General features: G+C 40.4%; 1 protein-coding gene across 1 annotated transcript in view; it reads left to right on the plus strand.

Annotated features, from left to right (window-relative positions):
* Nucleotides 1-27,887, plus strand: part of LOC306894881 (protein shisa-9) — a gene marked incomplete at both ends in the record, with an annotated part of 50,751 nt that overhangs the window by 13,357 nt on the left and 9,507 nt on the right. The window contains one exon of the mRNA XM_079457718.1: nucleotides 18,755-18,867. Coding sequence (XP_079313844.1) covers nucleotides 18,755-18,867 — 113 coding nt within the window. The remainder of the gene's footprint in view (nucleotides 1-18,754; nucleotides 18,868-27,887) is intronic.

A 27,887-nucleotide genomic window follows, 5' to 3' on the forward strand; every position in this document is an offset into this window, starting at 1 on the left:
GGAGGTCAGAGAGTGGATACGAGCAAACAAGAGATGCTGGAAATGTGGACGGGCACACCAAGCCACACAATGTGACCTCAAGAAGCTCTGCGATTTGTGCAACAAGAGGCACCTCAGGATCCTGCATGATGCCAATGCTTACTCCAAGAGTGAACCACCAAAGACCGAAAGTTGCCTAGTGAGCTCTGCAACAGACATACTCTACTTAGACAGACCAACGGTGCATTCCCGTGTCTTACTGAAAGTCGTCAGGGTACTTCTGCGCTACAGAGATAAGACACTAGAAACATACGCTGTCCTCGATGATGGGTCTGAGCGTACGATGCTCCTCGCAGAGGCTGCCAACAAACTGGGCCTGCAGAAGAAGCCCGAGGACCTAGCCCTCCGCACAATCCGACAGGAGGTTCAGACGCTGAAAGGATCCTCGGTCTCGTTCAGCATATCCTCCCCCTCTCATCCCAAGAGGATTTTCCAAATAACAGAAGCTTTCACTTCTCGGTGCTTGTCTTTGGCAGATCACACCTACCCCATTGCACGGCTTAAGAGGAAGTACAGGCATCTGGCAGACATTCCACTTGAACCCTTCGAGCATGTGAAACCACTTGTGCTGATCGGGGCTGACTACCCCCATCTACTCACCCCGGTTGAGCCGGTAAGATTGGGACCACCAGGAGGACCGGCAGCTGTCCGCACTAGATTGGGGTGGGCCCTCCAAGGACCTGCGCATCTCATACAGTGGACAATGGACACAAGGCAGTGTCTCTTCACCAGTGTTTCTCCCCAGACCGATTTAGCACAGGATGTAGAGAGGCTCTGGAAGATGGATGTACTGCCCTACCAGACCAGCAAACTGGTGGAACGATCAAAGCAAGATCAGGAAGCGGTGGAGCTCCTCGAGACAAAGACAAGGCGAACAGATGTTGCAGGTGTATTCCGGTATGTCACCCCACTGCTGCGTAAACGAGGGGTTCCCACCCTCAGTGCACCGAAAGAGGCAGTCCTACCAAGTCTCAGAGGTCTGGAGAGGCGCCTAGAAAGAGACCCCCAAAGGGCTAACGAGTACTGTTCCGCAATCCACAAGCTGGTAGAAGCAGGAGCTGTCAGGAAGATTGATACACAGGAAACATCACTCAAGGAGGAATCTTGGTTCATACCCCACCATCTAGTGAGCCATAACGGGAAGAACCGCCTAGTCTTCAACTGTTCATACCAGTTCCAGGGTAGGAGCCTTAATGATGCCCTCCTTCCCGGTCCTACACTGGGACCATCCCTGCTTGGGGTTCTGCTGCGCTTCAGAGAGCGGGCTGTAGCCATCAGTGGAGACATCCGCAGCATGTTTCACCAAGTTCACCTCCCTCCCGAAGATCGAGCACTCCTCAGGTTTCTTTGGAGGGACATGAGACGTAACGAACCCCCAGACATCTTTGAGTGGCAAGTTCTGCCGTTTGGTACTGCGTGCTCACCGTGCTGCGTTACTTTTGCTCTCCAGAAGCATGCGAGAGACCATGGTGGACCAGACGGAAAAGTCAGGTATTCGGTGGAGCAGTGTTTTTATGTGGACAACTGTCTCCAGAGTGTGCCCACGGCCGAGGAGGCCAAGGACCTGGTGGACCGACTCCGAGAAGTCTTAGCTGCGGGCGGGTTCGAGATTCGTCAATGGGCCTGCAACGTGCCTGATGTCCTTAAGCACCTACCCGGAGAAGCAAGGTCTGATGGTATGGAGAGGTGGCTGTCGCACAACGAGTCTGGCCTGGCGGAGCCAACCCTTGGACTCAGCTGGCACTGGGAAACCGACACCTTAGGCTACAAGAGCCGACCATTGGACTATGGATCATTGACTATGAGGAACGTGTACAAGGTGCTAGCCCGGCAGTACGATCCCCTAGGGTTCATCTCACCCTACACGACTCGAGCTAAACTGATCGTCCAGCGCATGTGGGACAAACCCCGGGATTGGGACGACCCGATTCTTCCCTCTGACCTGCAGAAGGCATGGAAGGAATGGGAATCAGAGTTGCCTTTGCTGTCCCGCATCTCCTTACCTCGTGCATATGTCCCCGCACATGCAGATCAGAATGTTGTATCCAGACACATTCACATATTCAGTGACGCCTCCGAAAGGGCTTACGGGGCAGTATCTTACTTGAGAACCGAAGATACCAAAGGTGAAGTCTACCTGGCATTCCTAGCAGCTAGATCCAGAGTGGCCCCCCGCCGGCAACACTCGATTCCCCGCCTCGAACTCTGCGGTGCATTGTCAGCCGCCCAGCTTGCCCAGACTATAAAGAAGGAGCTGAGTATCAGGACAGATGGGACAATCCTCTGGAGTGACTCAACTACGGTGCTCACATGGTTGAAGTCAGAGTCTTGCCGCTTCAAGGTCTTTGTCGGTACGCGCATAGCCGAAATCCAAGAGCTTACAGAGCAAAGTTCATGGCGTTATGTGGACTCCGCACAGAACCCAGCTGATGACGTCACGCGAGGCAAGACCTTAGCAGAGCTAGCCATGCCTAATCGGTGGAGCCAAGGGCCAACTTTTCTCCTCAAAGGACCCGACGACTGGCCCACCTGGCCGGGCATGGAACCCAAGCATGACATGGCAGAATATAAGAAGCTGACGACATGCGGGGTGGTTAACCGATTGGATGGAACCGAGACCCTGCCAGTGCACTCAATGTCATGGAAGGATATGGTGAAGTCCGTAGCTCAGGAGCTGCATGGGGCGGCAGGACAGGAGCCATTGAGCGCAGCCGACTATCAGAAAGCAGAGATGACGATTTTCAAGAGAGTCCAATCTGAGTGCTTCGAAGAGGAGCTGCGCCACCTGAGGGCAGGGAAGGCACTGCTCAGAAGCAGTCGCATACTTAGCCTCTCACCGGAGTTAGATCCTGAGGAGGACATTATACGAGTGGGAGGACGACTCCGACGTGCTGAGTGGTTGGATTCGGCTTTCAAGCACCCCATTGTGTTGGACCCCTCTCATTCAGCCACAAGGCTTCTTATCCGGGATTACGATGCCCGCCTCTGTCATCCAGGCCCTGAGCGAGTATTCGCAGAGTTGCGCCGCACCTTCTGGGTTCTTCGTGGCAGAGAGGCCGTCCGGAAGGTGCAACACCAATGCGAGGAGTGCCGAAGATGGAAGTCCAAGCCATTGATCCCAAGAATGTCCGACCTACCTGAAGCCCGTCTGCGTCTACACAAGCCCGCGTTCTTCTCTACAGGTGTCGACTGCTTTGGACCTTTCCACGTCAAGATGGGACGGCGTTCAGAGAAGAGATGGGGAATCATATATAAGTGCCTTACCACCCGAGCGGTGCATTTGGATCTCCTGCACAGTATGGATGTGGATTCCTTCCTGATGAGCCTCAGACGGTTTATTGCTCGCCGGGGAGCTCCTGCAGAGCTCTATTCAGACCGGGGGACGAACTTTACGGCTGGTGAGAAGGAGCTCCGTGAGTCCTTCAATAGCATGTCCTCAGATCTACAACAACTACTGGCTGAACAGAAAATTGATTTCCGCTTCAACCCCCCTGCAGCTCCTCACTTCGGGGGGACGTGGGAAAGAGAGATCAAGTCTGTGAAGTCTGCCCTGTGTACCGTCATAGGGGCCCTACCTATATCTGAAGAGGTGCTCCATACTACTTTGCTGGAGGTAGAGGCCATCCTCAACGCAAAACCTCTGGGCTATACCTCATCTGATGTGGCCGACCTGGATGCAGTAACCCCAAACGTCCTTCTGATGGGGCGGCTAGATGGATCACTGCCGCAGGTGGTGTACCAGAAGAGCGAGGGACTAAGCAAGCGAAGATGGAGACACTGTCAAGTGATGGCGGATCATTTCTGGGGAAGATTCATTAGAGAATATTTGCCAGCCCTCCAACGCAGACAAAAGTGGCATGACACCCCTACAGATCTGACAGTCAATGCAGTGGTGCTGCTAATGGACCCACAGTTCCCCAGGGCCCTCTGGCCGGTTGGCAGAGTGGTCAAAGTGCATCAGAGTGCAGATGGTCATGTTAGATCTGCGGATGTGAAGATCAAGGACAAGATCTACACTCGGCCAGTGGCCAGACTCATTCCTCTTCCTGCTATCTCAGATCACAGTGATGATGTGCACGGCAACCCGGTCCCTTCAGAGTAAGATGTGAGTCTTTGCAGGGGCAAATTGCAAGCAATTTGGGGGCGGCTGTGCAAAAGACCCACGCATAGGAGCCTTTATTATGAAGGCGAGTACCGCTCGGGCAGAGAAATAGCGGAAGAGCGCAAGGTGTGTGTGAACAGCGCGTGTGACGGGTCCGCGGCATACACACTCGAGAATCAAGTTATAACGGAATCATCCGTACCAAGTTCTTAGCACAGTGTGCTCATGTGCGTCGAACAAGAGTGAGTACAGACGGAGTTACGTGTGTTCGTTAAGAAATCTGGTCGTTATTGTCGATGCTAACTGGCTATTAGCTACACGGCCGTTCATAGCTGTGCGAAATCATTTATGTTACTGTTTATCCGCATGTTGCTAATTACAGAGTGTTGTTTAGTTGTTAATGGTGTAAATTCTGTTAACTGTGAAGAGATTATTGTAATACATATTATCGTGATGATGTATGAGGGGAGAAGTCATCGTGATCTGTTAATGTGTTAACCGCATGCATGTTATACAATAGCTTTGTATGCTTAGGAACTCTGTTGTTCTGTTGCAGGGAAACCACATCTGCACACATCTGCGCAAAGTTGCATTCCTCAGTAATCTTGTGAACACTGGCTCTCCCCTCTGGTGATTTGTAATTGTGGGAAGAATAAAAGATGTCAGTTGATTCAACGCTCCCTGTGGTGTTCTGATCGACACCCCGGTTCACTGCTATATACATCCAAACTAGCCCCTCCCCTCTCAGAGTAGTTCTTCGCTACAAAGACCCACCCGCAACTGTCACTGACATTAATGCGGATGTGAACATTTTCTATGAACACTTGAAATATAATCTCTCAGAGAATGTATTTATTACCATTATATTAAATCATCTCGTCATATTTCACTAAGCCCCGATGAAATAGTCCAGACATCAGAGCAGTATCAGTCTATGCAGTGCTCTATTTTTAATGAGGGACACATTCATGCGTTACGGATGTGACAAAAAAGAATGCACGTTTTTGAGAGACAACACACTTTGTACGATTTCTATGTATTGAAATGTACAAACCAGAGGCAATGAAACCCAACAAATAGAGACGGGGTGGCATTTCTTGGACAACAAAATAGTTATATCTAAATTTTCATTGCTAATTTATGAAAAATATGGATGGTTATTAATGTAACAATTCACCTGACAATGGAAAACAATGCTTTAAAAACTTCAAGAGAGACCTTACATGGGCATTTAAACCACTAAATATTGACATCTGACCTATCAGTATGGTGACTTGATTTTTTCATTTTATGGATTACAGTTAATGGCCCAAATCATGAACACATATCGTAACATAGTCCAGCTAGCTCCAAATGTACAAGTACCGCTCTGTGTTTGTTGATCAGTCTAACTAGTGGCGAATGGTATAACTATTTACGTTTTATTTAATTAATATTAGTATTTTATTGTATAACTTTTGTTTCAAAATGTGTTGAATGGTCGTGTAATGTGTAAACATTTTAGTTTCGCCAAGTACGGTTCTTCTACAGGTAACCCAAAATAATACCGACTTGACATACTTTTAACTTCGTAGCCAATGTCATTTCATTGTTATTTATTTTCTTGCTAACAGAAACAATCCACAGGAACTTTTATTCTTATTCTTTGGGCCACAAAAACATGCATGCGCAGTACTGTTCGTTGCTGCTTTGAACCCGTCTATATTCTGAACCTCTGAAGCCACACAATAATTTTGTGGGAGAACAAGCCTGAATTTCTCTTTTAGCATGAACAGACAAATTGGAAACTTTTGAAAATGCTGAATATAATGATCAACTATAAACGTCTCACATTTTATTTTGGCGTTATCTTCAAAAATAACCGTGATTTTCGCTTTACCAAACACTTTTATTAGGCACACACACACACACATTGTCAAATCTCCTGTGTTAACTGAACGCTAAAGTCTCCCCGGTAAATACTCCCAAATCTCACAAGGATTGTTTCTAGATCCGGTGCTTTATTTCTCTCCTCTCTATCTCTTAAGAAAGCAAGAGTATGTGTGTGTTAGTCCACAGCTCTTTTCAGCCAAGTCAGCTTTGTTGATATTAATACTAAGTATTTTCACGGCTAGCAGCGCAACCAATAAAACCAGAATTACCGTGACGTAACCGCACAAGGGCACGCACATTCGAAGAGAGAGAGAGCGAAAGAGAGCGATAGAGTGCCCTTGAGTCAAGTGCAGTATATAAACCCAATATTCCCCCTGGCTCCGTTTAAAAACAGGCAATCAATGAAAACAGACCTGTTCTTCTGAACGGCAAGAGCTTTGACCCACCTTTCTTTCCCTTTGAGTGTGTGAATCTGTCTTACTGTCTCCATCTTGATAAGGACATAATGAAATGTGTCATTATAAAACACGACGTGTTGAACTGAGGCAGAAAATGAGTTCTTTGACAGAGAGCCACGGAGGACGAGATCACAAACATCTATATGAGAAAGATCAGAACACAACCGCAGAGAGAAACCGGGACATGATGCTCTTTAAAGTGGAGATTATTGGCTTGTCCTTTCCCAAGGGCTTTCTGGGATTATGCATTACACACAAACACAGACATGTTCAGATTCTTACATGTGTGATGCATTCAAAAGCCCCATTTGAAACATTCATGATGTTTCGTGATGTAACATATACTGACATAATGGATTGTGATGTGTTGCAAACCCCATCAGATGCCTTAAAGGAACTCATTTTCTTTCCTGTTTTGATGTATTCATCTGCGTTCAGATGACACGTATAGACGTTTCAAAGCGACAACATAAGCAAACGTCTCTGCGCATGCGCGCGTCCACGGACTGCCCTTAACTTCCGGTACGCACTCGTAAAAAATAGAGTGCCTGTAGATTATTTCTGTAAACAAGCAAACGAAACCGAGAAGAAGCGTGCTTGCCACTCGTATATTTTGAATTTAGACTGCGATGCCAAGCTCAACTACTTGATGTCAATGTCCCATGCGGTTTCTTTAAATGCGTCAAAACTTCAGGACCCATTCAACAAATAGTTTATTTAATCAAATCAACATTCAACAAAATTCAACAAATTGTTTATTTAATACAATTATTATACAATAAAATAATAATATACAATTATATTAACATTAAAAATATATAGAAATAGTTAGGCTATATTATTGGACACTATCTAGACCGATAAACAAACACAGGCTGGAAGTTAACTGCAGTCCAGGCACGCGTGTCCGATGAAACGGTCGACTTAAAGGTTAAGTTTATGAAATTTTGCATCATCTAGCAGTGAGGTTACGAATCGCAACCAACGGCTCAGTCCACCCCTCCCCCTTCGAAGCACTACGGAGGCTGACACAGGACTAAGATGATGTGAAGTTCTTGCTTCTTTGTCGAACGAGACGCTTTACGAAACGGGCTCTGTAGACCAGTTTGTCCGTTTAGAGCTATTGTAGAAACGACAAGGCGAATTACACGCAAGGGGACCCGCAGTGTATGTAGATTGAAATAGCTCATTCTAGGGTAATAAAAACATAACGCTTCATTATGTAAGGTCTTTATACACCTCTGAAGACAAAGTAGTTATGTATTGTATATTATAGGAATTGACGTCTTGCATGTAGTCACAGTCGATTTTGGTTCTGGTAGCAGGAGTGTGTGAGGAAGGGTGTAGACAGTAAACAAGGTATTGATACGGGGCTCTCGAGGGTGAGACCACAGAGTACTACAACTTCTGTTATATGTTGCAACCTCAGCATTACTAGAGAAGGATAGTAAACACACTATGAAATATCAGGTTTCTTTTTTCTATAAATCCTGCATACGCAACATTCCTACAACATTTATGCATCTTCATGTTTCTGGGCTTTGTGTGTGAGAGAGCGAGAGACCTTGGACAAGTGTCCGTAACTCTCAGCCGTATATCATCTATGCATGTTTATCGGGGTGAGTGTAAGTGTGTGTTTGTGTATGTGTGAATCAGAGGACATTTTGGTATATTCCCGGAGCTGATGCGAACTGACAGGTGTAGCTAAGCGCAGCTAAACATCACGTATAACAGGCGAAGGAGAAACTCATAAACACACAGCTAATCTTACGGATGTTTTCTTTGTAGGCCTATGTGAACAGTTTGGAGTATAGCATACTACAGCATGCCAAATCGGACAAAACGTAATCATATTCTTGTCATACTTCACCCCAAAACTAAAGGATGATAGTTACGGTGTGTTTTTAGTTAAAGCTTTCTTTGCATTATGACATTATTTTCAGGAGCATTATGTCACTTTTTCCAGATGTCATTACTGTTACACATTAAGATATTTAACTAAGTAAATTGTTAGTAAATTATGGTTAGATTTATTTTTCCCCTGGCTAGATGTGGAGGAAGGGGATTGATTCTAAACTAAACATTCTTTGTCTGACATGCTGTTTTCTATACCTTATTTGGTTATAGCAGGTGTCTCTGTGCGCACTATATAAAGATGTTTCTTCCATATAGTTTCTATACCTTATTTGGTTATAACAGTTGTCTTACTGTGCATTAGCCTATATAAAGACGTGTCTCCCTGAAATAAATGAGTTCAAAAGCTTGATGCCTCTCTGTGTCTTGCTTTTGTGCTCCCAGATCTGCAGAAGAACTCTCTTACAACATCCAACCTATTTATGATTTGAGATTTTAATGGTGATCCAAAACACAGGAGGTGTTAATGAGATTTAGTGTTCGAAAGGAACCTGAAATTTAACAATGATTATTCTAAATTATTTTGTTTGCTGTACTACAGAAGGCATACAGCCGCAGAAACATTTAAAGACTACCAAATTATCATTTAATCTGCATTTCTAGATACAGTACATGGTGGTCATTTCAGTCCAGTATCTGTTCTACAAAAAAGTAATCCAACTGCAAACACAAGGTTATCACATCATTTTTTAACTTTTCCTAAATACATGTACAAACATGACTGTTATATTGCTTAAAAGCGAACACGAACTTGTTTTCCTTGCAGCGTTCACTAAATATTTTGCTTCATTCAGGGACTGGCCGTCTGTCTCTGGGGCTTAAATAACCTTTAAACTCTAACCTGCATGCTTTTTAGCCTTTAAAACTACACCATTCTGGTAAGATTTGATCAAGCCAGCATCCGAGTTCCATATCGCACCATACCAAAAGCAAACTTTGCTACATAGTGATCAAAAAGTGCTTTATTTATAGCCCGGCGAACATCTGCTGTATTCTTTACTGTATTTCGCTGCAAGAACTTCATCTCTGACCACATGTGCCTGACTTCCAGCGGTGTATTCACATGACACAAAAACACTCCTGATCGTTTCCCCGCGGTCTGCAGGTCTTTGATATTACACTTTGTGCTGCACGGTGTGAATCAGTCTATTTCGGTAAAGTGTGTTTGTGTGCGTGCGTTTAACAACATGCTGTGATAACTTAGTTAGCATGTTTGATGTGTTTATCTACTTGACAACTTTTTTAAACTTTGCAGCATATGTCAACGTCTGTGTGTCCCAAATTCACATTAGATGAAGCAGAGTGACGTCGGTTATTTAGCAGTACCTCGGGGCCTCATCTGTTCTGTTGTGTGTGTTTGCGTGTGTTTGTGTGTGTGCACAGTCCTAGTGACATTTACATGAGTGATTGTTTGGGACTGGGGGAAGCCTTCAGTGATGTTTTCAGTAGTAGGAAGATGCAGAATACAGGAATCCGACACAAGGGACACCTCTACACGAAAAGCAAATCTGACCCAAATTATGGCAACAAACCGAAGTACAAACTGGCAAGTAAACAGCATCTGTATTTAAAGTCATATTTTGAGTATATGCACACTTACTGAATACTGAAAGTAGTTCACGATCCAAGGCTGAAATGTACTATTGAAAACACTTCATGCTGTGTTTAATGAATGATGGTACTTCATACCACATTTTGGGTGAATTATCACTTTAAAAATAGAATCAGTAGTGTACATTTAAAACTCAGATGGTGAGACAGACGCGCACATCCTTCTGTGTTTAGGGACTGTTCTTGGCAGCTGCCGGGTTTAGTGTACTAAATATTGGGCAGAGTGATCATAGTTAAAAGGCTTTAGAAGAACAACAACACCAGAATGATGAAAAAGAAAATCAATGAATGTGATCATCCCTAGTATAGAAAGTTCATGTATTTGTCAGGGTTACTGTAGGTTAGGGCATTAAAAATATCACTACCCTGGTAAATCTATGATGGAAATAGTGAAACAAACCTGTGTGCCGAGGAGCTCCATTGAATGTACCAATTACAGGATGGTTTCACTGTTTGTATCCAAAATAACCACACATACCTCCCTAGGGACAGTGCTGTGGGTGTTTTATAACCTTGGGGGTGAGAGTCAGGAATCATGTGGTATCTTTGGAGTATTTCTCAGTCCTGACCTAGTGTGGGATTGTGGCATTCCTGCAGACGTAAACAAAAAGTTACTACATTGCATATGAACGCAGACGATTATGTCGGGATTATGAAAGCAAGTTCGTTCTGTTGAAGCGATAAAGAGGGCGAGGCTGTGTCATATTGTGACTTGAATGCTTTATAGCTTTAGTTACACTAAAAACTTAGCTCTGTATACTGTGGTAGGCTATATGGGATCAGTTTTATTGCAATTATGCTTTTTGCTGTCCTTGTTGTTTCTATTACTTCCATTGTTTACCTCATTTGTAAGTCGCTTTGGCTGTAAGCGTCTGCTAAAGGACTAAATGTAAATGTAGTTAACACATAATAATCTTAAGGAAAAACAACTCAGCAACTGCATAGTAATGCGCTGGCAACAAACCAGAACACCTCACGATTGTTTGGCGGGTTTTTATGAACCACTCGTTTTTTTATGAAAGCGTAAAAATCACAAAATACGAAGGCTGGGCATTTTTCAGGTTTTTCCCAGAATGCTCTGGTCTCAGGTCTAGTTAATAAGCAGCAGGTCTGTGAACACCAGGACTCAGCAGACAGAATCTGCTGCTGTCAGGCTTTATTGAGTCTTTATTGAGAGGGGAAAGGATGTCAAACTTCATTGCTTTTTCGCTATCCGGCAAATCTTTTTGCCCCACATATAGATTACTGCTCTGATGCACCAGCCGATATCTCTATGTGTTACATGTCCACTTTCTCATGTTAATGTGTAATCACACAATGAGACGGACTAAAAGGTTGCTTTTATGTGCAAAGACACACACAAACATGCTGCAAACCACATCTGAGCCTCTTTATGTATAGCAGACACATTAGGGCCAAATACTTGTCCCCTACTGTGATATCGCTAAAGGCATATGCACCAGAATCAGAAACATACAAACACACCTACGAAGCAACATTAGCCCTGCGGCTAACCGGGCGACTACAACCCATCTGCCTCACCCGCTCAAAGACAGAGCTAACTGACACATGCTAACGGCTAATTATTAAATTATTCTTTTAAGATTTATTTTTGGGCATAATTACTCAATTGCCATTGCTTGCCATAGTAGGAAAATTGCTTTATACATTTCTGTGTCGATTTCTTTGTTCTGTTGAACTCAAATAATATATTTTGAAGAATGTAGGAAAGCAAACCGTTCTGGGGCACTATTGACTACCATTGTAACTTTTCCTGCTATGGTAGTCAATGGTGGCCAAGAACTGGTTGGTTAAAAGGATTCTTCCAAATCTCTTTGTTCATAATAAATGTATACAGATTTTGAACAACGCGAGGCTGAGAGAATGATGACAGAATTAAATGTTCGGCTGAACTGTCCCTTTAAATACATTATTGGCAAACATACACCCAAACTTATTTAATCAGTTGCTTGATCCCTTATTGCTTTTATAATATTACTGAAGAGGATACAAATTACAGGAATAGTTCAAAGATAAAATATAAGACCGATTAAAACAATCTTAATTGAAGATGGTCCAACCTAGTCCAAGTTTTTATTTAGTTGAACAGCTATGTTCATGTGCTTCTCTAAGAGTCCCTGACTGGGTCTTAAAGTGAGTTTAGGACCCAGTTGGGGGCACTTAATATTGATTTGGAATGCCAGTAGCTCGTCTTCCCTCCTTTAATTTCCAACAGTCAAATCTTTTTTATAAACGTGGCAGTTTACTTCAGGTTCTATGAAAAGGAACATGCTGGGATCGAATCAGCAAGATGAGAAATCTCTCATTTACCAAATTCCACCTGATACACACATATACACCCAAACCAGTACATTTACACTAAGAATATCCATCGCACACATTAGCACCACATGCACATTAAAGATCTGATCTTAAAATTCTCAGCTTTGTTTGGTGCATGACAGTGAAAGGTAAGGCAAAACATTGAGAGGCTCCTCCCCCTTTAAAATCAAATAACTTTTAATTTATTTATTAGTTCATTTTATAAAATTATATTATTGGCGTAAGTGCAACGACTACAGTATATGAAGAGTTCAGATGCCAGGTGTCTGACATTTTTCCTCTAAAATTATTTTTATTTTTATCAGGCTCCAATGTTTATATTAAATGTCCAGTGATCAATTGACAAATATGCAATATAATATACTGTACATTGTACAGTTGTAAACATACAGCTATGTCTTCAGAGGTGTAAGACAATACATAATGAAGAGTTATGTTTTTATTACCTCAGAAGTTATTTCTATACACCGCGGGTCCCCTTGCATGGAATTCGCCACACTGTAAACCCGGATAAGTAGAATGTACTTAAAAAAATCCAGGTAACTCGTTGCCTTAAAATTTTTAAGTAATGAAGCATTAGTTGAATAAGTGAACTGGACTACGTTCAATGTACTTGAGCCCATAATGGAATGGAATAGAATATTTAAGTTGAATGTACTAATAACCGCGTTACAGTGACTGAAGATGCTTAGTTTAAACAATCATTCCCCACCCATTTATTTAACTCGGCTTGTTAAGTAAGCCTTACTCCATTACCAATTCAACTAAATTGTATATTCTAACTTCCCCAACTTATTTCTAACTCAAAATATGTCTTTCAATCAATAGAACCGTGTAAAATACATAGATACAACTGACACAATAAACTGATCCAATTTTTTTATTGAACATGTCTTTTTTATTAGCAACAAAAGAAACAAAGCCATGACCTAATTCTATTTCCTCACTGATGGCATGAAAAGAAAAAAATATCTTCCTCTTTACCTCCAATCATATTGAATTACACCTCTCTAAATTAGGTGGACAAGCTGGCAAGATAAAACTCAGCCCTGCTGAACACTGGCATCTTACATTTAACATATACAAATAACAAATCTGTACATGGAAAAACAAAAAAGTGTGTGAGAATAACATTAACTAAATAAGCTAACATTAGCTAAATAACAAAAACTTAGAGGCATGACAGTAGTTAACTAACAACGAATAAATAAAAAAAAAATCAAGAAATTAAAGCTAACTATGTTAGCTAGTGTGCAACAACTTACAAGGATGTTTGCAGTTCTCTGGCTAGCTGCTGCACCGTCTCAACTTTAGCTGTCTGGAAGCAACAGAGTAAAATGGTTCAGAGCGGACATATTAGCTCGGTATCACTTTAAAAGCATGTAGAGATTGCCTGGCCAGCAGTCTATTGTGTGAACGAGTACGTTACCCGGACACCGGGCGGACTCGAAGTGTACCCAAATAAGACGGTCGCCGGACACGTCGGAGAAAAGCTAAATTTATTTCAGTCAGTCGTAGTCACACAATAGAATCCGCTAACAAGCCAGCGGGTATTAGCGCCAACTTACCGGGACGTTTGATGTTCCGTGCTGAGCTAACGATCGCTGCTTCAGGTGTCTGGCTCAGCTCAACTTGCACTAGCTGTCTGGAAGCGACATACAATTTCCGTTACGGGCGCTAGCTAACGTTACCAGTGAAGATATTCATTAGCTAGGAGAGTGTGGGGCAGAGTTAGCTGGATAGCTACCCTGCTAATAACTAGCGAAGTTCATTTTTCAGTTTTTTTAAAATAACTACAGTACTATTGAAATGAAACGTTGATATACAGATATATATCTGATAGATACTTTGAGTTATATCAAAGTATAATTTCTATAGTGTTGTCCCCATGAAAATATATAATAAAATATTTGTACAAATGTGAGGGGTGAACTCACTTTCGTGATATACTGCTAGCTAAGTTACATCAGCAAGTAGTCGGGACTGCAACGGCATGCCAGTGCCAGGTTCCCACTTACCGTTTTGTGGCTGAACTCGGTTTATTCACCGAAGGCTTCTGACTTCGGTGAATGAACAACGTGCTTGCTGTAACAGCTATTTAGATACAGGTGTATTCCGTCTCAAATTTTGGCGGTTGTGACGTCAATGCGTTGCTATTTGTTAAAGGCAAAACTTGATGATATTGAGTTGTTTGAGCTCAAACACATAATTACAATAAGATAGGCCATTAAAAAGTACAGTTTACTCAGAAATAACATGTTTAAGTAGTACAAACTCAAAAACTTAACTTAACTTAACTTAAAAACACAATTACAATAAGAAAGGACATGAAAAAGTTAAGCTTAATCAGAATTAACTAGTAATGTCAACAAATTAGACACATTTAAGTAATATGAACTCAATCTGTTTGAGTTGAATCAAAATCTGGGTTTACAGTGCATGTTGTTTCTACAGGAGCCCTAAACGGACAAACTGCTCTACAGAGCGCATTTTGAAAATACTTTATCTCCTTCAGCAAAGAAGCAAAAACGAGACCACATCTTTGAATTGTGTCAGCCGCCTTAGGGCTTTGAAAGGAAGGGTGGAATGAACTGTTGGTTGCAATTTCACCACTAGATGCCGCTTAATTTCATACACTGGACCTGTAAAAGTTATTGCACTTTTAAAGAGGACGTATTAATTTTTAAACAAATTTTAGATGAACATTTTAACCGGCACTTTGTGTCAATGTTTTGGAGCACACTGGTTTGTAGATAACCTTAGATACCCTTTTATGTGGACTTTAATTTATGAAAATAACCAAAAATTTTTACAGCCATAAAAAAAATCCTAAAAACCAAAATGAAATGTATGAAATTAAAATAATTCATTGTACACTGTTTTTCAGTGTAATTTTATATCTATAAACGCTTTGATGTTTCTCTGTATTGAAGAGTTAAAACTGTCTCAAGGTGAAAAGAGCTTTTGCTTAAAACATATTAAATTGTAGAACAAAAAAGCAAATAAACCGACATCCGAGTTAACAAAGCTTGGAGCATATGTTTCTCAGATTGCATGTTATATACACGCTCTCACATGGGAGTGCTGCATTAGAGATTTAGTCGTGAAAGGGATCCAGGCTGGAGCACACATTTAAACACCAGAAAACATTCCTACGTTCTCTGATTCCTTCCAAATCAATAAGGTTGTTTTGTTTAGATTCAACAGAGTGCAGATATAAGATCAATACTGACAGATCAGGTATACATTTACATTAACATTTAGTCATTAAGCAGACGCTTTTATCCAAAGCGACTTAAAAAGTAGAAAATTGTGCAACAAAAGAACAAAAATGCATATATAATGCAAATTTCCAAAGTTCTTAATTTAATGCCGATTACCATAAATAATGACTAAGTTCTGATATTTATTAATAGGATCCCTCCCGTCTCTGTTTCTGTATTCTTCAATCTTTGTTAAATCATTGTCTTGTGAATAAAAGAGAATTTCTTAACTGACTTAAGGCTTACACACAATGAAACTGGTATTGTCTTATGGGTCTGTCTCCCCATTTGAGTTCGGGAAGAATTCAAGGGTGTTTTTCCAACACTTTAAACAAAGCAAATAGCACCCTGTTACAAGATTAAACTGACTATCCACACTATTACAGGCAAACAAAACAATTTCTCATTTTGATAAAAAATATTTTTTTCGAGCTCACCAATGGGGTAGGAGGTTTATTGAAGTTTATGTACAGTCATCTCTCCATGTGGTCCACCAGCTCTTAGAGGACAGCAAAAAAGATTTATAAGGCAGCACATCAGTGGAGCTTACAGCAGAAATCTGGCCAGAGCAGAGCGTCTCATTCTTCTGGTTGTTATCATGAAAGAGACAGACCCTTTTGGTATTCCTCAGCCCGGCATTCCTGGAAACGGTTGCTTCTGAAATATATCCCAAGGTTCCACCCTGCCTTGAATATGGGCCTGAGGAACAGAAAATGGAGAGACAATTATGTCACAAGGGACAAAATGGGACCTTGCTGAGCGGAATTTTGAATGGCACCGGAATCAGGTCACTTCCCGTGCAGTGCCTGCTTCTGTACTGTGATCTTTTTGCAACCGTTCATTCAAACGCTTGTCAGCAAGAGAAAAGACAATGGAGGAGGTTAGATGTTAATGAAAGGAATGGTTCAGCCAAAAATTAATTACAATTCTACAATTATTTACCATTGTTCACCCACACTCTTAAAAAAGGTTCAAAGGTTTTTTGATGCCAGAAAAGAACCTTTTGGTTCCATAAAGAACCTTCAACACCTGAAGAACCTTTCTGTTTCAAAAAAGGTTCTTTGTGGCGGAAAAAGGTGGTTCAGATTTAAAAAAAGTATTGGTTTTTAAAGAACCGTTGACTAAATGGCTCTTTGTGGAACAAACAAAATTGTTCTTCCAAGGGATCGCTTTAAAGAACCTTTTAAGCACCTTTATTTTTAAGAGTGCACATATAATTCAAAATAAGTTTTACATTTATGCATTTAGCAGATACTTGAATTCAATTCAACCTCTACGTTTGATCAGTATGTTTCTATTCCGTGAATCGAACCCAAAACAATGCTCCAAGTAAGCTAGTTGAACATTAGACATTCTTGAAGGGCAAGAACCTTAAATAACATTTTATGTATAAGGTTCTTCAGACGTTAAATGTTCTTTGTGGAAGCACTCAGCCAGTCTTCTATGGCATTGTAGGCACCATTTTTTAAGAGGGTAGGTCTAAGTTAGCTAAAGTGGTGGCAATGGGAGTTCAAAGATCAGAAAAAGCTTCCAGTGAGGGATTTAGTTGGATTCTAAAGGTATGAACGTAAGTAATGAACAAAAGAGAGGCACAAAGTCAAGGACAGAAAGGACACTTAAGAGATTTAATGAGACTTGGTCATTAAAGAAACAATAGCAGTGAGAGAGAGAGATGTCATCATGACCCTGGCTGGACCTACACCCCAGTCTCCCAAAAGCACAACAGCTCAATATGCTAGAGAACCTACACGGACCACAGGTCCGCCACTGAGAATGATATCAGAGAATGATATGCAGGATGAAAAGGCAATAAAAGAGTCGCAGGAACACAGGATATGGCTTAGTTACAGAGACAACGAATGACAGACACAATAAAGAAACTCTGTGTTCTTTGAGTACATAATCAAATCATTTTAATAAAATCTCATGTTCTGTGTAAATAAGCACAGTCATGGCGACAATTGTTTTAGTTGTTCTAACTATAACTTTTGTCTTCTTCCTTCAGCTCAATTGGTGGGAATTGCGTTTGATTGCCAGGGAACACATACAGTACTATAGACTTTATACTGTACACTCCTAAAAATGGAGGTGCTTGAAAGGTTCTTCACAGTAGTGCCATGGAAGAAACTGTTTTGTGTAGCCATTCATTGAAAGGTTCTTTAAAGAACCACATCTTTCTACCTTTTAATAATCCGAAGAACCTTTTTTTCGCCACAAAGAACCTTTGAGGCAACAGAAAGGTTCTTCAGATGTTAAAGGTTCTTTATGGAACCATTTAGACAAAAAAGGTTATTCTATGGCATCGTCAAGCACCTTCATTTTTAAGAGTGTATATGCATGTATAGATTAAAATCTTTTGAATAAAAGCGTCTGTCAAATGCATAAATGTAATGTTCAACAATGAAAAATTATGTAATGCAATGAAGTTTAATGCATCGGTACTCTGAAAGTTGTATTTCTCAAGGAGATTAAACATCCTTGCTTTTGAGCTGGTGACATATAGCTCAATATACAGAAGTTCATTGAAAAATAAATGCTGTCATCATTTATTCAACCCCATGTCATTCCAAACCTGTATGTATTTGTTCTGATGAACCCACAAAAAAATATATTTGGGGGAATGCTTGTATAACCAAACAGTTCTGGGGCACCATTGACTACCATTGTAGGAACATGTATTTACTTTATATCAAAACACTAGTCGAATTTATACAGGTTTAGAATAACATGTGAGTGAAAAGATTCAATAATTTTCATTTTGGGTGACCTATCCCTATAGATGGCTCATAGGATAGAAAATGACAGACCTTTGTGTTGTTTATAAGCCATACAGCATGATCCTTTTAAATCTGCAGAACACAAAAAGAGATGAATCAATATTTGGATCATTAAAATACAAACTTTTTATTGTTATATTAAACTGTTTTACTGTTAAAGACAAAACATACTGTACATGTCAATCCGGTAGATCTTCGTGTCTAAATGTGCAAATCTTGGTCATTTCATACTGCAAAACCACAATGACCGGTGAGACGTGACTTGGAATCGATATAGAACATTGGCTTGAAACGTTGTCTGGTTCGTGATGCACGGACCCGCATGCCAAGTGTCCTGCTGTGAGACTGATGGTGTACAAATACTTCTCTGTTTAGGGCCCTTACAGAACTGTTGAAACAGCCAGGCGATGCCGGGGGCATGGACAGAGGAGGACACCACCCAATCGGATCCAATGGCCTTTCTGGCAGGACGATGCGTACCAATAATGGTGAGTCAGAGCTCTGTTGGAATAACCTGTTTTGTTTATTCACATGGGGACTCTCTGAACATCAAGTAAAATATAATGAATGTCAAACATTTAAGGAGAGGGTGAAAAATCTTTACTATAGTACCTGTGCAAAAGAGACGAACCCTGCAGATTTTGAAACATACCTGTAAACACATGAAGAATTTATCAAGTAACCTTATTTCAAAGTAACAAAACACATTATGCAGTATATAGCAGATGCGTCAAACTGCAAAAAATGCATTTCTTACCAAGCATTTACAGTTGTTTTGTACTGAAAATATCTAAAAGATATTTTGTCTTGTTTTATGACAGAAAATATAAGAATTAAGTAAGCGGATGTTGAAAACAAGCAACAATCTGAAATTTGGGGTAAGCACAAATTAACAACAAGAACATCCTGTAATTTTACAGAATTTTACTGTTAATTAAAGATTTTCAAGTAAAAAAGCACAGTAAAAAATTTAAAATAAATCACAGAAAAAAACATGTAATCTTAAAGGAAAAAGTGTTATTGTAGAGCAGGGTTATTCAATTAAAGTTCCAAGTGGTCCGGTCTTTATATTTAGTTCCAAACGGAGGTCCGGACGATATGTTTTTTGAAAATAAATAAATAAATATTTAATCAATTTAACCCAGTTTATATTCTGTATAAAATATATGATCATTTATCAGGCCATTTATTTTATATTGTGATATATGTAGGTATTGGCTCTTTGTTTTTAGGGGAATGCCCACTTAATAAAAGTCTGATAATAAATATTTGTAAATAAAACCGAAAACCGAGTTACTAACTAAATTAGCCTTTCCATACCCTTGTCAACTTTTCACTTTCATACCAGAACTGCTTCTATCTTTAAATAATTTTAAATTAAAATGTTGTTTATTACAAAATGTGAACCTGTTTGTGAAACCCAGCAAAAGTCCTTCATAAAATCATCCTACAGAATATTCAGAATATCATTTTTTCTTGAATATTGAAAGATAAATGCCAAAATCTTAGTGAAATCAATGCTTGAAATGAATCTTTGATGCTTGTTATAATAATCGATTTGTTTATGAGATGCAAGCCTGCGTTTTCACAGGGTCACAAATGTTTACGTCTTTGGCAGGGGAGAAGCAGCGCACGCGGTGCCGAAAGGGTTCAAATGAAGTGCGTTTGGCGCTGAATAAAGATATTAGAGGATATAGCGGCAACAGATAAATTACATAAATGTTTCTGAGAGCTCCGTGTGATGTGTTTCTCCGTTGTGAAGACGCACGGTTCGATTTAAACAACCAAAAATGGTCAAAAGTTTAAAATGGTTTATTATGTCTGGTGGTCCGGAAGGAACGTAGCAAAGGATCCGGACCGCTGTCCGCCTATTGAGGATGTCTGTTTTAGAGTATATTTCTGGTGCCTCAGATGCCAGAACTTTGTTTTCTTTTACAGGATTTTCTTACAGTGTACTGTAGGTAAGAAAAAGATCAAACTTAATTCAAGATTCTTTTTTTGCTTGTTTTAAATAAAAACAAAACAAATTCTTATATTTCATTTCATAAAGCAAAACTAAATATCTTTAGTCATTTTTCTTGTCAATTAAATGTGTCTTGATTAAAGAATTTGTATGTATTTTTACTAGGAAATAATACAAAAATGCGTGCATCGAACATCTCTTTTTAACCTAGGTACCAGAATATCACAAAGATTTAGAACATTGCGTGAGTGATGACATCACAGCGAACACCCCAGCAACTGCATAGCAACCAGCTAAAATCACTCACAATAATTTAGCAACTGCATGCGTTGCTCTTGCAACAGTCCACATCAACCCTATAAGGGTAGACCACTTTTGGATTTCTTTACTGTAGGATGACTTTGAATAAATCACAAAAACCTAAAACTACATAAAAATCATTGATTGATTTTCAGATTGAAGGATCCTCACATGGAGCAATTATTATTGGCGACGGCGTTATAGATAAGCCCCAGCAGACACTCTTAGGCTCTGCAGCCGGTGACCTCTCGACCCCGCGAGTGTAATGATCTGTAATGAGAGTAATTAAATTTGCGGATATGAAAGATCCTACTGCTGTTTGGATGAGGAGGTGGCTTAACAAAGCAACTGGGCAAATTAAGACATAATTAAGAAACGTCAGCCAAGACATGCTGATCAAGAACACACTGTCCTTCTGTTTGAGATTTAGGGAGCCATTTATCTCTTGCGCTCTTTGCGCACACACACACACACACACACACACACACACACACACACACACAGTTCTTCTCCTTCTCTCTCATTTTCACTTTCTGTTCAATGTTTGTTTAATTATATGTTCGTAACACCAGCTGGAACACTCAATGGGCCACAAGGGTCTAAGAACGGTCCATCTGCACACACACAAACAGTAGAGGAGTCGTGACAGGTAAAGCATCACAGAAGCAGGTGGTCTGGGAGAACGGATGGATTTGAGATGGAGAATGATGAGGGCGGAGTAAGCCGATGAAGAGATTTAAGGAATCGGGAAAGGGAAGAGAGAGATTTAAGGAATCAGGAAAAGTGATTGGTGAGGAGAAATAAAATGGAAATGAGAAGGGAGATGGAATGAATAAATAAGCCATAAGATTCAGAGAGACCTTAAGGGAGGAATAAAGCAATGGAAATGGGAACGGAAGTGGATGAGGAATAGTGCGGCTGTTGAATGGTGAATAAAAGGAGAATTTGATAGACAGGAGTGAGAAATAAATGAAAACCGATGCACAGAGCTTTCCTTAATAACTATCGCAATCTTCTCAATCCACTGTACTCTGAAAGTTACGTTTGTAATTGAAATTTTGTATTTGTAGTGTGCCTGTATATCACATTTTTCAATTGTATATAAGAGTGGAATCACTTTATGTTGTATGTAGAAAGGTGACAATTGCATCAAATTTACAGGTTTCATGTTATCCAAAGACTTGTTTCTAGAGAGCAGAATATCATTGAGAAGAGCACATTTGCCTAGGTACATAAACCAAAACTCCCGAGGATTTATTTTGAAGAATGTACTATAGCTGTAACATCTATAGCTGTTCTTCATTTTTTATCTTGTCAGCTGTGGAGACAAATACAAACTGCCATAACAAAGTGACTTCAGTTTTGACTACACACTTTAAAAACAAGCGTGGATGATTGACAGCTTATTTGTGACAGGTGGATGTTTATCATACAGTAAAGAAGAGATTCTGCTACGGCACAAGAATGCTGATGTGGGTTCTTGTTCTGTGCCATCTGGTTGACCAGTCAAACGCCCCTAGAACAGCCCGTAGGCGAACCCTTGAGGGCATTTTTTTTCACCTGCTCTGGAGAAATGTGCCTCTAATAGAGAAGATATAACCGCTGATGTAAGCACGTTTTTAAACTGCATTTTAAATATGCGATTGTTAGAGATCCGGCTGAATGCAAAATGTTTCATATGTGCAGCTAATGAGAGCGACAGCATGTGTTGTCACACTATTTGCATTTTGATGATGAAACATTGCGTTGTGTGTATGTGTGTGTAAGACAGAAACATTATGTGCCATATGTGCCAGTCATGTTCTTGGCAGACAGCGTGTGTGTGCGGGCAGGGGCTGGTTGTTTATTTGACAGACCACCCGTGAGACACGTCCATCACAGAATGAAAGAGTGTGAGTGTTAAGGATGGCATGTGTGTATCCGTATGTCCGGAATCTATTTTTGTCAGTGTTGTTAGTGTTTATCTGTATGAGACGTAAATGCATGGTTTAACATACTATGTGTAAAGATGATGCATATAGTGGATCCTTAAGTCGATGACTGCAGAGTGCAGATCTCAGATCTCACCCATCATTTACTGCCATAGTAGGGGAAATAAATACGTATGTATAAATATGGAGTCAATGGGGGTGAGATTTGACAATCTTCCTGATATGTTCATGTCTGTCCAGCTGAACAGAGACATTTATAGAGATTTGGAACAATCTGAGGGTGCGTAAATTATGACAGAATTTTCATTTTTGGGTAACAATTGTAATGCAGATGTCACTGTGTAAGAAAAACGGCTTGACATCTTTATGAATATTATCGTAATAATTTACTATACATACTCACATTTAGCAGGAGAAAAAGTGAGAACGCTTGATTTATTTCTCTCGTGCCCTTGAGGTTTTACATCAGGGACATTTATTGTGTGTCTAAATCACACATGCACTTATGTGTGTGTGTAATGATGTGGAAGTTTGATCACACCCTTTCTTCCTGACCAGATTTTGTACCCTTGCAGTGACCCCAGCAGCTGTGAGCAAAAGACACACACACGCACGCGCGCATGCACACACACAAACACGCCTACACGCGCACACACACAAACACGCCTACACGGACGCACACACACACACACTTCTCACCATGGCCTCAGATTAGTCTTAATACAGGCGACAGTTACTTAGCAGGACATCATCCTAATATTCCAACGACCAGTCACTTGATCGCTGACACTTCTTTAAAATGGGGTTTAACTGATCCTACAGTAATTATCTCTTTGAAGGACAAGAGCTGTGTTTTCGGAGTATTTGTGTAAGCCCAAAACCAACTTAAAAGCCATTATGGTTTTATATGGATACATTACATTGGCTTCAAAAACCTATTTTATGTCTTGATATTGGTCGATCAGTTAATGTAGCCACAAACCCAACTAAACGAAGAAAATGATTCTCTGAAAATGGGTTGAAACAATCCAGAATATTGCTTGTACAAACCAGTAATCCTACTGTATGTAAAGCCAAAGTCCATTTACGGAAGTCGTGCCATCTATTATCTTCGGTAAAGTATTTTATTTTTGTGAAAAAATCATCCCATGCATAATTCTATCCATGCCTCCATGACTTGTCTTCAGCCTCCTCAGTCACAAAGTAACAAAAACTTGAAGACAGGACCAGAGCAACATTTCGAAACCAGACAGTAATTTGATTATGAGTTCTTTCACTTGGGCCATTAAGCAACTACTGTACCTGGAACATCACAGCAATCCCTAGCAACCATCCAAAACAGCAAGCAATCCCTAGCAACCACTCAAAAACATCTCTTAATATCTCAACTCTCTGAATCAATGTTAAAGTTAAACATAGTATAATCAGAGCCCTGGTGTTCGTGTTTTGCCCGAGCAGGATCTGAGGCATATTAAAGGACTTTGTATTTCTGCTAATTAACACGATCATTACAGAGTGACCTTCTGCAAATAGCATGTTAACACTCAAAGGTCATTTCAGACACGGTGACTGCATCACAATAGGGACAAAAATCGCAAGCACCCCAGAAAAAAAGATCCAAAGAAAGCAATCAAGTCTTTTGAAGGTCAGACAGAATGAAATATATTTGAAGTTAGTTGTTTATGAGTTGCAAGAGTACAGTATTTGAAATCAATACTTTAAATAAAGGCCAATGCACACAAAACATGGTCAGGGTTAGTCATCACGTTCACTTCTCCTTGGTAAAAACAAAACAAACTCACCAGGTTTGAAAAGAGTTCATTTTGGATCCCGCAACCACACAAACTCAAACACTGAACAGTACATTCCTCGATCTAACAAAGAATCATGATAGTCTGTACTTTGGTCGGACCCATGACCTGGCGCTGCTGTGCAATTTTGTTAAAGTTATTTCATGCCGCTTTGGAGGGATCAAAGTCAGCATGGCAATTTAGCAACAGGAAGCTTCATTCCTGCACATGCACCATTCATAAAACCGTAGTAGAATACATCATCAATCAAATGTGCATTGATGCTCGAGTGAAAAGCGCATGATTAAAGGCAAAAGAGAAAAGTATGATGGTTCAAAGCTGTTACATGCAGGCAGAGAGAGAGAGAGAGAGAGAGAGAGAGAGAGAGAGAGATGGATGCTTTTTAGGAAATGGAGTGGAAAGCCAGAAAATAATAAAAACTCAGAACACTGGAAGATATCTGCCTTTTACCCTCTCTCATTCCATCTGAAAGGAGTTTAAATGTCACAAATCAGATAGTACATGTGGACTGAGCAGAGACACCGAAATGTCAAGCAAAGCAATATGACGTACGAGCAGAAACGCGCACAGCACACATACATGACTTTAACCATATTATATAGTGTGTGTGTTCATGGATGTGTATTTGAGTTTCTCCACAGTATGTGTGTTTGGCTGAGGTAGACAGGCTGTGGGCAGTGTGTGAGATTCATGTTGTTTGACCTTCGCAGTTTAAATCCACTAGTGTGACAGATGTTTGGAGATGTCCAGAAACCAGCTGTTTTCTGCTACTGTGTAAAAAACAGGGAGCCAATACGGCAAAAACCGTGCTGAAAACATTATGTCCTTTACATGTTTGAACCAGATTAAAACCTTAAAACTTGTTTATGCTCTTAAATGTGGTTGTACAGACCGTTTCATCGGACGTGCGAGCCTTGGCTGCAGTTAACTTCCGTTCTGTTCGGCTAGTGTCTAATGATACAACTATTTATATTTTATTCAATATATTTTATTCAATATTTATAATATTCTTTTATTGTATAATAATTGTATTAAATACAATATTTTGTCGTTTGTTCAATTGATTCAATTTGTTGAATGGGTCATGTAATTTTGTCGCATTTAAAGAAATCGTATGGGACATTGAAATCTAGCGGTTGAGCTTGGTATCGCAGTCTAAATTCAAAATATTGGAGAGACAAATTAAGCCAGGTATCGATTGTTCTCGGTTTCTTTTGATCGGTATCAGATATAATCTACAGGCGCTCTGTTGCTTATGAATGTGTACCGGAAGTTAAGCGCAGCCCACGAATGCGCCGTAACGTTTGTTTCTGTTGTCACTTTGAAATCGTCTATAAGCTACATTTTAAAGTTCTAAGAAAATTCTGTCATCATTTACTCCTCCTCATGTAATTTCAAACATGTATGACTTTCTATCTTCTGCAAAACACAAAAGAAGATATTTTGAAGAATGTTGGTTACCGAACATCGGCGGTACCCATTCACTTCTATTGTATGGTTACAAAACCAATAGGAGTGAATGGGTAGCGCAGTTTTTTCAAAATATCTTCTTTTGTGTTCTGCATGTTTTCTTTAAATCTTCCGCAAACTTTTAACACAGCCTTATCATTTAAATAAATACCACCTGTACCACAGCAGTTTATCTCTAATAATCGCACCTCTATAGCATACTCACAGTTTCTTTACAATACGCCATTGCAGTGACATTATCAGAACATGAAAGAGAGGGAGAGGGGACAAGAGGCATAAGGAAAGCCAGAAAAAGATTGAGGGTTATTTACTGTGACAGACTCAGTAGAGCAGCTGGTCTGTGTGTTAGAAATCTTACATTACTTCATTGCTCCCTGTGTCGTTTAAAATCTCTTTTCCTATCCCGGCTTTTATTTAATTCATCACACTTTTTTCAAAATGCAAATAACATACATCCATAACTCAAGTGTGCTTCTGAAGGACGAAAATGCACCACATTCATCCCCCATGTCTTTATCTTCTCCTCACCTATGGTTTTCATTACTCTCTTTTCTTGCACTCTTTCTTGTTTTTATGAGACAGATTGAAACTGATATTGTGTGAACACCCCCATTTCTGTAGATGTACTGAGCCGGTCTGACTGCACTAACGATAGGGACTGAGCAGGGTGGTACCAACTGAACAACAGAAAGAGGGGGGGGTGAATACTGGAGGTGGTTTGAAGGTCAGAAGGCTGATAGTATGTGTAGCAGCATCAATCAGCTTTAACAGAGTGGGCTCACACACACACATACACACTTGCTTCGCAAGCACTTTGTAGAGATTGAGTCAGCCCGTGCTGCTGAGTGAATGGATTGCATTGTATAGTGCATGCACACCGTATCATCTCACACACACAGCATATGTACAGTATGAAGAGCTGTGGTGTTGGTCAGCATTATAAATAGCTGGACAGTACTTAACACGGATTGCTAGATCTCATATGTTTGGATCTGAGGACACATACACATGAAGCCAGAGGAGGCTCACACATTTGCAATGCTGATAATGAGGTTTCATTGTGTTTGCGCGTGTATAGGCTACGTGCGTATGCTGGTTACTGTGTGCAGTTTGTTGTTCTAGTGAAATATGCACGATGAAATGGGTTCCAGCCCATTGAAAACCAAAAATAAGATCCTCAGCAGCTATGGCAGTTCACTCGTGTATTTGTGTGCTTTACAATCTACTAAATTTGCCCTTGGGGAGCAATAAAATGTCCATCTATCTGTTAACCATAAAAAGGAGCACAAAATGACGGTGTTGTTTTGTGCAATACAATGTTTTTTAATAATTACCAGGTTATTCTTTGAAGTAAATGGTAGCACGCTGTGATACTACTGTTTTATCTGCCTGTCTGTCACCTAAGAGACACAAACGTGCTGCAACTAAGATATCCACTCTGTCCCACAAGGGAACACATACTGACACGAGTGAGTACAAACATTCCCAGACACACTGGGACTGAGTCTCTGTCTTTCAGTGTGTAGCACGTCCCCAGATGCTCATTTCAACATCTCACTGCAGTCTTAATATTCATGAACATGAAAAACAGCAGTCTGAAATATTTTGATGAATTCAAACATCTGTGTTAACCCGTATCCCAATCGATCTGTCCTGCTGCTGATTCTGTCCCATATAGTTTGAGCTCTCCGTGTTAAATTTGCATAACTTAATTGGCAACTCACAGGCGACAAAACGCTCGATTTTTACCTTTCATGAAGAACATTCACAGTGATTTTAGGCCAATGCAACGTGGTGTAATGTAATCCAAGTCAAGAGCATACCTCCTAAACCCAAAATACAGGGTTACTTTTTTAGTGTAGTTTTCATCCCAGTTTAGTGTAGTTTTCATCCCAGTTTAGTGATTTCATCCCAGTTTAGTGTAGTTTTCGTCCCAGTTTAGTGTAGATTTCGTCCAAGTTTAGTGTAGTTTTCATCCCAGTTTAGTGTAGTTTTCATCCCAGTTTAGTGTAGATTTCATCCAAGTTTAGTAT

This window comes from Barbatula barbatula (assembly GCF_947034865.1).
Source record: "Barbatula barbatula genome assembly, chromosome: 5".
Taxonomy (NCBI): Eukaryota; Metazoa; Chordata; class Actinopteri; order Cypriniformes; family Nemacheilidae; genus Barbatula; species Barbatula barbatula.